At 35.7% G+C, this 12,243-nt stretch overlaps 2 protein-coding genes and 1 pseudogene across 5 annotated transcripts; 1 reads left to right on the top strand and 2 right to left on the bottom strand.

Annotated features, from left to right (window-relative positions):
• The first annotated feature begins 74 nt into the window (after positions 1–74).
• Positions 75–4,116, top strand: LOC131786447 (RWD domain-containing protein 3). 3 transcript variants are annotated; one of them, XR_010715844.1, is made up of 3 exons: positions 75–807; positions 1,704–3,152; positions 3,983–4,116. XR_010715844.1 is itself a non-coding variant. In XM_066159181.1 (3 exons), exons 1-2 carry the CDS (start codon positions 80–82, stop codon positions 1,813–1,815), a joined length of 840 nt encoding a protein of 279 aa, XP_066015278.1. In that variant the 5' UTR covers positions 75–79; the 3' UTR covers positions 3,983–4,115. The 3 variants fall into 3 exon arrangements, 2 of the variants coding, with proteins under 2 accessions (XP_066015278.1, XP_066015277.1); XM_066159181.1 differs by having other exon boundaries at positions 1,704–1,815; positions 3,983–4,115; XM_066159180.1 differs by lacking the exon at positions 3,983–4,116 and having other exon boundaries at positions 1,704–1,815; positions 1,969–3,038.
• Positions 3,244–12,110, bottom strand: LOC131786445 (secreted 45 kDa protein-like). Of its 2 annotated transcripts, none has more exons than XM_059103508.2 (12): positions 11,920–12,110; positions 11,686–11,755; positions 10,799–10,974; positions 9,829–9,910; positions 8,482–8,555; positions 8,098–8,213; positions 6,048–6,115; positions 5,758–5,834; positions 5,385–5,485; positions 5,097–5,179; positions 3,977–4,222; positions 3,244–3,540 (listed from the first exon to the last, which is right to left on the bottom strand). In XM_059103508.2, exons 1-12 carry the CDS (start codon positions 11,983–11,985, stop codon positions 3,464–3,466), a joined length of 1,236 nt encoding a protein of 411 aa, XP_058959491.2. In that variant the 5' UTR covers positions 11,986–12,110; the 3' UTR covers positions 3,244–3,463. The 2 variants fall into 2 exon arrangements, with proteins under 2 accessions (XP_058959491.2, XP_058959492.2); XM_059103509.2 differs by having other exon boundaries at positions 3,992–4,222.
• LOC131770044 (piggyBac transposable element-derived protein 4-like) lies at positions 6,128–8,094 on the bottom strand (annotated as a pseudogene).
• Positions 12,111–12,243: the final 133 nt, after the last annotated feature.

The raw sequence follows: 12,243 nt of genomic DNA, 5'->3' as shown, positions 1-12,243 counted from the left end.
TTTCATAACCTATCCGCTGCTTATGGATCCCTACCAGTTTCTTCAGAGCGAGGAAAGCAACGCCTGGCACAAAACTGTCATGTTCGCGCCAGAAGTGTTGGATGAAGTTATGGCCCTGAAATCTATTTTTTGTAACCCTAAAGAGTTTTGCTTGGTGAATCCGTCATCATTTGATGTCCTTGAGAAAATCTCAGGACCAATTTCTTTCAAAATTTCCGTCAGTTGTGTCGTAGGGCGAGACTTCTCAGAGGGGAACAGTCCTGTTTCAATCGTTGTGGAAATGACTGTTGTAATTTCAGATGAGTATCCCCAAAAATTGCCAGAAATATCACTATCATGCGCGGAAATGTCGAAGAAAGACTTGAATTCTTTGCGAAAAAATCTATTGGAGTTTGCAAACGATATTCGTCGTTCAAGTTCCGAGCCAATGATTATGGAACTGGTTTTGTGGCTGCAAGAGAATACTAAAGCTTTTTTATGTTTTGACAACACAAGTGCAGCATCACAGTGCACAAATGGTAGCTACTGTGCAGATAAAATCATGATTTTACTCAAGATAGACCACATGCGGAGTAAAAATCGTTACATAAAAACCATAACACGTTGGATTAACGAGCTGAATTTAACTGGAAGACTCTTCCTCTTAAATGCTTTCATCTTCCTTTTGCTGACTGGGGATGCTAGTGATGTCAAAGAATATTTACGAAAGCATAAAACTTGCAATGTTGACGTTGACTCTTCTGGAAAACCATGCAAGGAGAGAATGATGAATGTCTTGGTGCAAGAACAAGCTCCACGCGATTTGAGGTAAAAATATTAAAACATGTACCACTTTAACAAGTGTTATTGGAACAATATCCAGTGGGTCAGTAAGAGTGTTGAGCAATGAATCAAAACTGTGAGGTCTATTTAAGAGAAAAAACTGTATATCAAGCCTTTTTCATCATCAAATTTAAGATAAATTTGTTTAATTAGAACCAAAAAGGTATGAGACTGGTTTAAGGGGAAAGAATGTTATGAAAACTACACAATTTTTTTGTTACCATTATAAAGTTTTAATCAAAATGTACAAATTGTGTTTGAATATGCCACAATTTTGAAAAGAGACAGTAACTTGCACACACAAAACTACAATGCTTATTTCTTATACAGTTGCTACTGTTGTTATGCACAAAAAGTCATCATTTGAGTCAAGAATGCCTTTTTGTGTAGCTCATGAACAGATTGACTAGAGAAGGAAAAAAGAGGAGTTAGTGAGACTTTTTAGGTATCATGTCAGCATCCAGGTTGCAAAGCAAGATTCAAAATAGTGGAATCAATGGTAAAATTTTTACCACAGTGGAAGAAAATTTCTAATTGCTTGGGTCGTATTTGGAAAGCAAGATTCAAATAGTGGGATCAATGGTGAAAACAATGTCCATTTAATAACTATATATTCATACATATGGTACAGATACAAATTAAACTTTTTTCTGGAGCATGCTTCTTCATGAGGGATAGACTGAAAGTTTATATTTAGACTGATTTGTTAAAACAAACCCTCACATTATTCCTCAAAGTGACTGATATTCTGCTTCTCTTGACTTTCCCTCTCATTGCCATGGTAACATTGGCCCACCCTTACTTACAGCCCACTACTCTTCAGTTATAGAGCTATGTAATAATCATCACTAGTCATATTACCTTTCTTTTTAAAATTGTAGGATTTCTGACTTTGACAAAGAAGAATGCAAATCTGCCTCACAACTAAAAGAAAGATTTATGGAACTACAACTTGAGGATCTTTTTAAGGAACACATTAACCCGCTGCTTTAGGTAATATACCAAAGAATTGAAACCTCTGATGAATTTTTTTTATACTACCCTTTGTATGTGTATGGTGGTCATAAGGATGTACAAGACCTTAATAGAGGCAAGCCTTCTTTCTGTGGTATGAGGTTAATGTATGCTAGGGTTATTTCTCCTAAGGTTGGGACCATGATGGCAAACATAATTCAGTAGTACAAACTTACACTCTGGGAAAGGGAACTGCCAAGGAAATTGTGAGTCACTGGCTGAAAGCTATCAATTTCCCATGCTAAAAAAGGGGGACTGCCAGGTGAATTTTGGCTGGTAATCAACCCTTAGAATAAAGGGCTAACTGATAATGAGTTTTCACTATTGAAGTTGTTCAATAATACTAAAACCATTTAAACAAAAGCATCAAGATAAATACCTTTATGGTAAAACTTATCTAGGCAAAGCAAAGTCATTGGTATGGAATAAATTCCCATTTAAACTGTTGTCTTCCCTTTTATGGTTAATTGTGAGCACTAACAGGTATGACAATCTTGCTTGAAATTTAATTGAGTGATTGTTTTTAACATTTTTCTGGCTTTTATAGCTTATAATTTCCCTAAACACATTTCCTATTGAAATTTGCCACTGTAACAACATGCAACGTGTAAATGGGAATGTGACTTTAGCAGTGGACACTCCACAAGGTGGCTCTTCTTGTCTGTTTCCAGTGTTATGAGTAATTGTTGTTCTTAATAGAAGCTTCTAGAAATCTCCAGACTGCTTAGTCATGCCAAAATGTGTACCATAGAACTTACTTGAACATTTCATCAAGTCACACAGTTATTACATAATACCATTAAAATAGTTCTTTTATAAGCTTCTGGAATGTTCAAGAGCACTTTGTAAATGTCTATACAGACTCAGTTACATAGCAGTTGTTATTGTTGTTGGGAGTGACCAACTGTTTAGAAAGCTATACCATGAGAGAAAGAGCTACAGTGGAAGATTGCTAAGTTCAAGAAGAGTTGGAGGAAACTGTGAGTTTGGCCCAGTGGTGAGCGAATATATACACTGTAGTGGGCTTAAGTAAGTTTATTGAGCATAAGTACTGTACTGCCTTTAGGAGTCACTCCTTATTAAGAATATCGCTAGTTGTTTAATGAAGTAGTTGAGTTTGTAAGATTCTAGTGTTTTTTTTTTATACGATACGGTAATACTAGGTTGAATTAAAATTTGGAATGTTGGTTTTTGTGGAGGAGGGAAGACTGGAGAACTGGAGGAAAACCCATGGAGCAACAAGAAGAACCAACAACAAACTCAACCCACATGTGACACCACATCTGGGAATTGAACCCAGGCTACAGCAGTGGAAGGCGAGCACTCTCACTACTAAGCCAACATGAACAACTGCATTCTCACCACTGTGTAAAAAAATGATTTATTGAAGAATACATTATCAGTTACAAAAAAGTCTCTGCCTGTAGGCATCAAGCAAACTCCTAACTACTGTACTTGTCTCATTCAGCTGAATTATTACAATTAATGGGTCTTTTTGCCTGCAATCTGTTGCTTTGCTAACACTTTATGCATACAACAAATAAAAACAGTGCAATTAGTTGTGTCACTGGAGAGAGCATTGTAAATATTATATCACATAATATTCCTTTTGATCTCAATGTGACAGTTATTTAAGCAGATCATCAGAATCTAGAGAACTCAGAGATGAACTAGAAATGTTTCCTATTCCAATTCCAGACCCCCCTACAGAGAAAAAAAACAGTTATTTTCCCTATTGCATGTATTTTTTTAAGTATAAAATCTAAAAGAACATCAAAGGCAAAAAGGTTAATTGAAATGAACATTATGCAAGCATAAATAAATTTTATTTGGAGAAGATTGACACTAATGGAAAAATTGTCAATGATGATAATATTTCTTTCTGGAATAGAACTCTCCCTTCCCATAACCAGCATGAAACAGTTTTGACACTTAATAAATTCAGAGAAAGTCTAAAAAACTGCCAGGCTGGAAAGATTCTATCTCTTCCTTTACCACTTGTGTTAGACCTTGGTGATGCAGTTGGCACTACAAGGTTCATACTGTGCTGATAAAGTGACAATCTACATTCCCATCAAGAGGAACAAAGACTGTGGAAACAAGACTGCTAGAGTATCTGAACTATTTTTGCTATTCCTACCTCTAGGTACTGTACCTGCATATGATCTGTCAAGCTGCAGGGAGGTTAGGTCTGTATCACTGGGGCTGCTGGCATCAAGTGTTGTCAAACTTAGATCACTATCACTACTACTTGATAAGACAAGATCATCTGAAGCTCCCTTAGATTTCTGTTTGACAGCTTTTTTCTTTGGTTTGGAGGCACCATTGGTCATTGTGGTTTGGTTGGTTGAGCGTGGTCGAACCTGTCTCAGAGAAGAGTTGCTACCTGTATGGTGAACCAAACAGAAAGTGCCTTACTAAGAGGGTTTCACAAAATGAAATCTGTACAGCCTCCCCACATGCTTCCAGGACTACAAATGATCCCCAATTTGAACTTCAAACTATTGCCCATTGCAAATCTTCCCGTTCAAACTTCTGGAATGATTTACATTTTTTCCAAGGTTCCACAAATAGCTAATTTATTAGAAATTTAAAACTAAACTTGAACAAATAAATGAATAAATAAAGAAAATTATTTCCAGAATCCTACATTGAGGATTAAAATTGTTCCTTGAAATTTTTACCACATACTCCTAATATTTCAGTATATTTGTAGTCATGACTGTGATCTGTGTTGTCTTAAACTGGGAGGTGCAGTGGCCCAGAGAGAGGCCCAGGTTCAAGACCTGACCGGGACAATGCATTGTGTTCTTGGGCAAGACACTTCACTCTCACAGTGCCTCTCTTAACCCTTTAACTCCCATAAGTGACCAAGACAGAATTTCTCCTCACAGTATCAATACAATATCAAGCAGACAAGTGATGAGAATAAAGAAAAATATCAGTTAGAGGATTATACTAATGAGATCTTGGGAGTTAAAGGGTTAAGGGCACACTTAATTTGGAGCCTCACACTGTTGTGTGTCCCTCACCTTCATGATGAAAGTAATTTTAAAAAAATTCTCCCTCCCCTGACTTCCATGCTAAGCGCCAAAATAAGCACAACATTTTGGCATCTTATCCAGGAAGATTAATTGCCTCTTAATACTCAAAACAAAACAGGTTGAAAACTATGATAACATTACTCTATCATCTTTTGAAAACTTAGGGAAGTTTCAATTTTGACAAGACTATTCTCCACAGGGTTCTAAATGTCTTACTTGAAACTCCTGATTGCCTGATGCTGGACTGAAGTTCTGTTTCTAGTTCAGAATATTGATTGCTCACTTTGTTTACAAGGTGTCTGCATTTAAACAAAAACATGTATCACTGATTACAAAACAAACAAAATAAACAATAAGACAAATATTTATATCAATACTTACAGTAAGCAATTCACGGTATTCATTGACAAGAGTATTTGCCAATGAGCATTAATATTTTCTTCATTAACTCCTAAGCATAAGAGGATCAAACTGTGTATTTACAAATGTTCTAAGATGACTTACTTAAGTTGCTGTATCTCATATGAGTCAGATTGTCTCTCATCAACAATGCTGCTTAGGCTTCTTGATTGTGAGCGCTGATTCTCTGACAGTGACGACAAAGCCTACACAAAAAATATTTCTGATCAATACCTTATAACCCAATGTAAACACTAAATACACTTTTTAAATGTAAACAAAAACAATGGAAGAAAGTACTTATTGTTTATAATAGTTAATCATTCAAGAGGAATCTATTGTCACAGTGGTACAATATATGAAGTGGAACATAAGGATCCTAGATCAACATAGAAAACCAACCTGTTTGGACAAAGATACCAATCAAGTAGAACTATTAACTACATTACACGATCAAGTGTTAAATTCAGAAACTTACTTTGTCCAACCTCTCTTGTTTATGAAGAACATCTCTGGAATCAGCAACTGTAGAGTGTAGCTCAAGCTCCATTTTACCTGTTTTGTTTTTATTCATTACATAACAAAGATAAGAAATGTAAGATACAAGGAAGATTAGGTAAATATTACACGACTGAGCACTCCAGACATGTGGTCCAAAGTGTGTGTGCTTCATTAAAAAATACATATACTGTTGTTTGGAGTGACATGACAATTTTTGACAAACTTTTTGTTAAAACTTATGCAACGTAGCAATGTGGCTTTTTTTACCCAGTCTTGTTTTAAGGTGCTCAATATTCCTTTGTAAAGACTCTGTTTCTTCTTCAATCATTCTTTTCCTGTAAAGGGTTTTACAAAATCAGGATAAAATTCTAAATTACAGGCACAATTATAATATTATTACTACTACGTTATGGAGATCAGTTAGAAGCCTTTGTAAATCAACTAGTCAGTGTAAGAATGTTCATCATTTACACCCTTTAACATTGATATCCAAAATTATTCTCCACACTTTTCTCTTCATGTTTCTTAAATTACTGACAAGGAGAATTTGTTTGACAATCAAGGGCTACTTAATAGGCAACCATTCCTTTTATTCGCATGACCTTTATATTTGATTAAAGGATGACACTGACTGGAGAAATTAAAAGCCAGTCAATCTTAGGGGTTAAAGGGTTAAGACTGTATGGTTAGAGGCTGATATCAGTTATGTCTTTTCAAGTCTTATTTTAGGAGAACCAGATAGTACATGAGGTCAGATCTAACCCATTTGAACCTCTTAGCATTGCAAGGCACTAAACTCTAACAAAGATCAGTAATACTTTAATCATCCTTTACTGTTCTTCTTTCTTAGACTAAGCAATGCAAGAAAGTTTATTCTTCAGAGATTGAAGTTTTTATTTAAGATAAGTAACATCTCCAATATGAGAAAATAAGTTGACAAAACAAACCTCAAAATCATGCAACACGCAAAACTGTTCTTAACATCATTTTGATTCAATGAACAAAAGCATATATGCTGTTTCACTAGATAATTTTTTCGATATAAGGTAGGTAAAGCAAAAATATTTTACAGAAATATTTACAGCAAAAATGATCAATTTGAAAAGAACACAAACAAAATTACTGGTATGTCTTCTAAAGTGTTTTTATAACCGAGGCAAAAGAGCGTTCATTGTTCAAGGCATTTAAATTTCGTGCCATGTCAGGCTTCCATACTGTGATTCTTGAAACAATCCAAGCAGAACCTCTCACCACATGAATCACATCCCATCCCACAGAACGTTGTCTTTTTTCTTTTCAAACATCTCTTACATCTTCCCTTACTCATTTTTACAGGCCAATGTCCAGTCTGAACAGTTCTTTCTTGAACGGCATGTTGCCAGGATGAGAAGTCACCGATCAGCATCTTCACCATTTCAATGCAAAACTGAAGCTGTGTGAAGTTTGGATGGTTATCCACAATTTGCATTTAAATATGTGCATTCACAATGCTTACATCCAGACAAAACTATAACAGATACCGCCACCATTTATTTGCCCGTCGTGATGTATCGTAATATTGCCGCATTTGATCACTGTGATCGACTCCCCCCATGTATTGGTTGTAAGGCTTTACCACCAGGAGAGAAGGAACTTCAATGTAGGTTCCATCCTTCTGTTTTCTGTGTATGGTTTTGTTTCCTCTTGCATTGCAATGGGTACTTATAAAAGCCACAGCTTTTTTTGTCCTTCCACATGGATGCAACAATGTTCCCTTTCCTACGAAAGACAGATTCACCACGACGGAGCGATTTCACTTCGGGCTTGTTGGCTTTTAAGTCTTTAGGAAAGTCAGTTCTATTGGCACGTGTTGTTCCACAAAGATAGAGTTTGTCGAACAGTCAATCTTTAGCCAGTCAAACTGAAGTGAAAAAATTATCGCAAAAGATGTGATAATTTTTCCCCTTCAGATTGCTCACAAGGTTGCAAATGACACAATGTCCAAGACCATTTTCAGGCTGGCCACCATCATTTTTGCCTGTGTAGACTTGCATTGTGCTTACAAAACCATTCGTCGCATCAGCAGGCACCCATTTCACAGGCTTCATGGGCATGTACTGTTTGAAGCCAAGTCTTCCTTTGTACTTGACCATTCCTTTATCAGTTGAAACAAACTTCGATGGCTGATATTCTTTGCAGAATGTGTTGGCTAGTCTATCCAATGCATTAGAATTAAATTGAGACTCTAAGGGAAGTCAGGTCACAATTAAAATAACACAAACCCTAAGAAGTTAGTCATTATATATTGTTAAATTTCTTTTGTATCTTGCCTACTTACGCCTCATTCATGACCACTGAGTCATTACTATAACGAGAATTGTTTCCAGCAGCATCTGGGCTCAGCTTAGTTTGGTTTCGTACCATATCCAACTGACTGAATACATCACGTTTAAACTGAAACACAAGAAATTGTTACAAAATTAAATTTGATAACAAACCCATGTTGCCAATTAGGAGCAAGAAAGTCAGCTATGTTTCTCAACATAGTTTTATTAAAATGATATTATATATTAAATTTAAATCATTCGTCAGAAAGTATAGAATAATCATGTAAACTCAAGATACATATCCAAAAGAAATATGAGGAAAAGAGGAATAATTTTAGAAGGGGTGCAGCCTTAGATAAAAATTGAATAGAATTCAAAACAGAGGGTACACGTACTTGTTCTAGTTTTCTTTCTGTTTCAAGGTCCACTCCTCTTTCTCTGAGCCTATCATTCAGTCTGTTTATTTCATCTACATCACCAAATCAATTAAAAACACTTTTAATTAATTTCCGACAAAGGTTGAGACAAAAATCACAACTTTGTTATCAACAAATAGGAACTCCAATTAAAACACCCTCCCAAAAATGTCAGTTCTTACTGTCAACTCTGTAACTTTCAGATGCAATTAACATGTAACTTCTTCCAAGTCATGAGAATACTCAAACATACCAAGTGGAAGTTATCTTGATCAAACTCCAAGTTCTCATGACTTAATTTATAAAGAAATGTGTAATGGGTAGAGGGGAGAATTAACAATTAGATCTTGGGGATTAAAGGCTTAATAAGATACATGAAAAAATTACTCAGTTCTGATTGGTTAAGATAAATGCAGTTTTCAGGTAATTTGATGCAGAAGAGGGTCAATTCAGTGCAAAGAAGAAGCAAACCAGACTGAACAATTCCTTGAACTGTTTAGCCAGACTTTGAACTTTTTTGTGCCTTAAAGATGTAAAAGTATCATTATATATTATTGTTTTGATCATACACAGCTGTTTTGACCAGACACATGGTTTGAATAAATCATTTTAGCACTTGATGCATGCACTTTGCCTCTGCATAATTATGATGAGCTATCTCTTATTTTTTCATGTATATTATTAATACGTAATCATATGATTTTTCTCCTGCAATTTGGAATAAAAAAGCACTTGCAAATTTTTTCAAAGACCACAAATTGCACTCACCCTATGGGCTCATGCAATTTTGTTAGTCTATGAAAAAATTTACCTATGCATTTTTATTCCAAACTTCACTCAAGATCGTGTGATTACCTATACTAGTATCATGACACAAAAGAATACATTTTTCATCAACTACCCATGACCAACACCAATTCATGTAAGGAAAACAGTGGTAAATCCTAACTATTTGGTATTAATCAGTGTGCCTACATTCAACTCTGTCCTTCAAATTTTTCTTTCTGTTGTCAAGAACAGAAACAAATGAAAATAACAAAAACGTAGCTCAGAAAAACCTTTGTAGATCATGAAGACATACTGAAGTTCAAATTTTTCCCTTGGTTTAAAAACTTTCATGACCATAATCTGAATAGTAGAAGCAAGTTTAGCAGACAAAACAATCAAGTTACAGCCACATGTAGTTGAGTTTTTCTTTACTCTCAGCACATGAGCCTGCTTACAAATCTTTGTAAACTGTTAAGAGAATTTGGACTGTACAAGGCAACATCATATAAAACCTAAATTAGGCCAAGCTAACAGAAATTTGCCAAAACTAAAACCAACCTTTCATTTTCTTGATTTCTGCAGCATGTACATCTTTTTCTTTCAGAAGCTTTTTAACTGCATCACTCAGCTGATTCACCATCTTCAATAGACAAGCAGAAAGATTAAAGCATACTCAGTCTTACTCAAATTCAAGAACAAAACCCAAGTTGGTCATCGTTTTGTAATTTTTTGTTGGGTTTAATTTTAACTATGGAGGAGTTTACAAATAATAAGAGTGCATTTTTGTGAGCAAATGGCTTGAAAATGTTCACATTGTAGAATGATGTTCGTTCAAGCAAAAACCAAACAGCAGCACCAAAAACTAATGCGAGACTTTGCTAAATTCTTCAACATTTGTTGCGATCACTAAGACAACCATCCAAGAAAAACTTGTGCTCAGCATTTGAGCCCAATTTTTGCCCCAGGGGGCAGGGCATTTGCCTGGAGGGGAGTATGTTGAAGCTTCGAATTGATCAACACATTAAGCTTAAACTAATCTACTCAGAAGGGGCAGCAATATTAACCTTTTGCTTATAGCCACAAAAACTGTGTTTAGACCAGCAAGCTATCAAAAGTTAATTTTGTATGAAGTGTTTATCTTAACCTTTCCAATGTAACTACTGGTAAATTGCAACTAATCAATAAAATAAACATCACAAAGAAAAAAAAAAGATTGATTCTTCAAAAGTGATATTTGCAGTCTTGTCCAGTAATAATAGTCCAATTTACAGTTGTGTGCTTGATTGCCAAGCCTTTGAACAGGAGTAAGGCTAAGGTTGACCTTGTTATGATACAAACCTTGCTGCTTTTTAAATGCAAATTACTTTGTTATCATGTTAACTAGATACTATCACAACAAGGTCACCTTTAGTCTCACTCCATATCAAAGGCTTGGCAACTAAGTACACAACTATAAAATGGCCTATTGCTGTTTATCTATTTCAAACATCTAAAAGAGCTGCAAGTACACTATGCTTATAAAATATACCTCAGTTTGTTCCTCAACCCTTTCAAACAATGCATTCACCAAAGCAGGTGATGCCTGACTAGATGGAACACTGGTTGCCATGCCAACTGTTTTCACAGGACTGTATAAGCTGCTTGGTAAGTCCCATGCCACAGAGGATTGAAATGGACTTCTGGTGGCCTGAGAGTGAAGATTGCCTGTTGACGTGTTAGGATGGCATTATCTACTGACTCAGTTCTATCCTGATCTACCAGTAATTTGATTTGAGTTTGCACAGTGATATTGTTGGCAAGGGTTTTAGTTACCAGAAATTGATTGTTTAAGTTAGTCTTATGTATGTGTCCATGCTATAACATTTTAAGATGTGAGGCCTCTCCCCACTTTCTTTGGACACAGGCTGTAAAGAAAAATTGGATCAAGTGTATAAACAAATAAACAAATAAAAAACAAGACGAGAATCTCAACATGTTTTTAATAAATCTTTCATATTCTACGCTACCCAAATAGAATACTGTGTAACTATATTTGACTGCCAATTATTATCTGCTTCTTTTAGTTGTGAATAAACAAGTTCATCCGCTAATATTGAGTGTTATCAAGATTCAAAATGGAATTCTCCAAACTCATTTGCAATAAAACGTATGGCAGTTAGTTGGAAGATTAACTAATTGGATCTTAGGATCTTAGAGGGGTTAACTGTCAAGGGTGATTCTTGAAACTTACCATGAAAAACATTTATGGAAAGATTAAAAAATTATTTACCTCAATTAACGCAAAATATTGAAATTTGTCGGAGTCTCGCAGATGTTTTCATCACTCGTCGTGACATATGGCAATATGTTACTTATGTTGAAAAAATCATTAATATTAATGAAACGAAACAGCCAATGAAAACACTATATTCTCACCGCCAAAATGGTTTGCACTTGACCTGTCGGGGAATGCTTTTGGTTTGCCTCTACCAGAACCTAAGCGATCCTGAGATATAAACAGACATGCTTTAAGAAAATTTGGAAGAACGTTAAATTCCGTCCGAATTCAACCGGAGAAGAAGGGTTTTTGTGCTACGTTGAAGCTTTGAGAAGCGTTACGAGCGACTGAAGGAATGTGTGACAATCTTTCTAAACACGAAACCTTCTTACCCTAACTCTTGCTAAATTCGTCTCAGTTTCACGTACAATGGAAGAAAACTTGCTTTCCCAATCCATCCTAAGGAATTCAACTGTACCGACGCGCAATAAAAAAGATATCAAGACTTGTGATGCTCATTTCATGAAATTTCGTTTCTTCGCTTTCCGTTTACTACACGACCGTTACACTGGTCAATTATAAGCCGCTGACCAAAGCTTTGCTTGCTGCCCCCAGAAAGAAGGTTGACTGTCGGGAAGGGAACGGTGTGGGAGGTGCCAGGAGGTGAATAAATTTTCTTTTTTTATATGGAGAGCATACGCTGAGTTATACCGTTT

Source organism: Pocillopora verrucosa, chromosome 12 (assembly GCF_036669915.1).
Source record: "Pocillopora verrucosa isolate sample1 chromosome 12, ASM3666991v2, whole genome shotgun sequence".
Taxonomy (NCBI): Eukaryota; Metazoa; Cnidaria; class Anthozoa; order Scleractinia; family Pocilloporidae; genus Pocillopora; species Pocillopora verrucosa.
Note: the sequence above shows the minus strand (reverse complement) of the source record. Positions and strands in the feature narration are given on the sequence as shown.

Coding starts and splice junctions, on each gene's coding strand:
- LOC131786447 (XM_066159181.1), top strand. CDS start 80: ATGTTCGCGCCAGAAGTGTTGGATGAAGTTATGGCCCTGAAATCTATT. Junction 808..1,703: donor CAAGCTCCACGCGATTTGAG/GTAAAAATATTA, acceptor TTAAAATTGTAG/GATTTCTGACTTTGACAAAG.
- LOC131786445 (XM_059103508.2), bottom strand. CDS start 11,985: ATGGATTGGGAAAGCAAGTTTTCTTCCATTGTACGTGAAACTGAGACG. Junction 5,835..6,047: donor GCACCTTAAAACAAGACTGG/GTAAAAAAAGCC, acceptor AAAACAAAACAG/GTAAAATGGAGCTTGAGCTA. Junction 5,486..5,757: donor AACAAGAGAGGTTGGACAAA/GTAAGTTTCTGA, acceptor TTTTTTGTGTAG/GCTTTGTCGTCACTGTCAGA.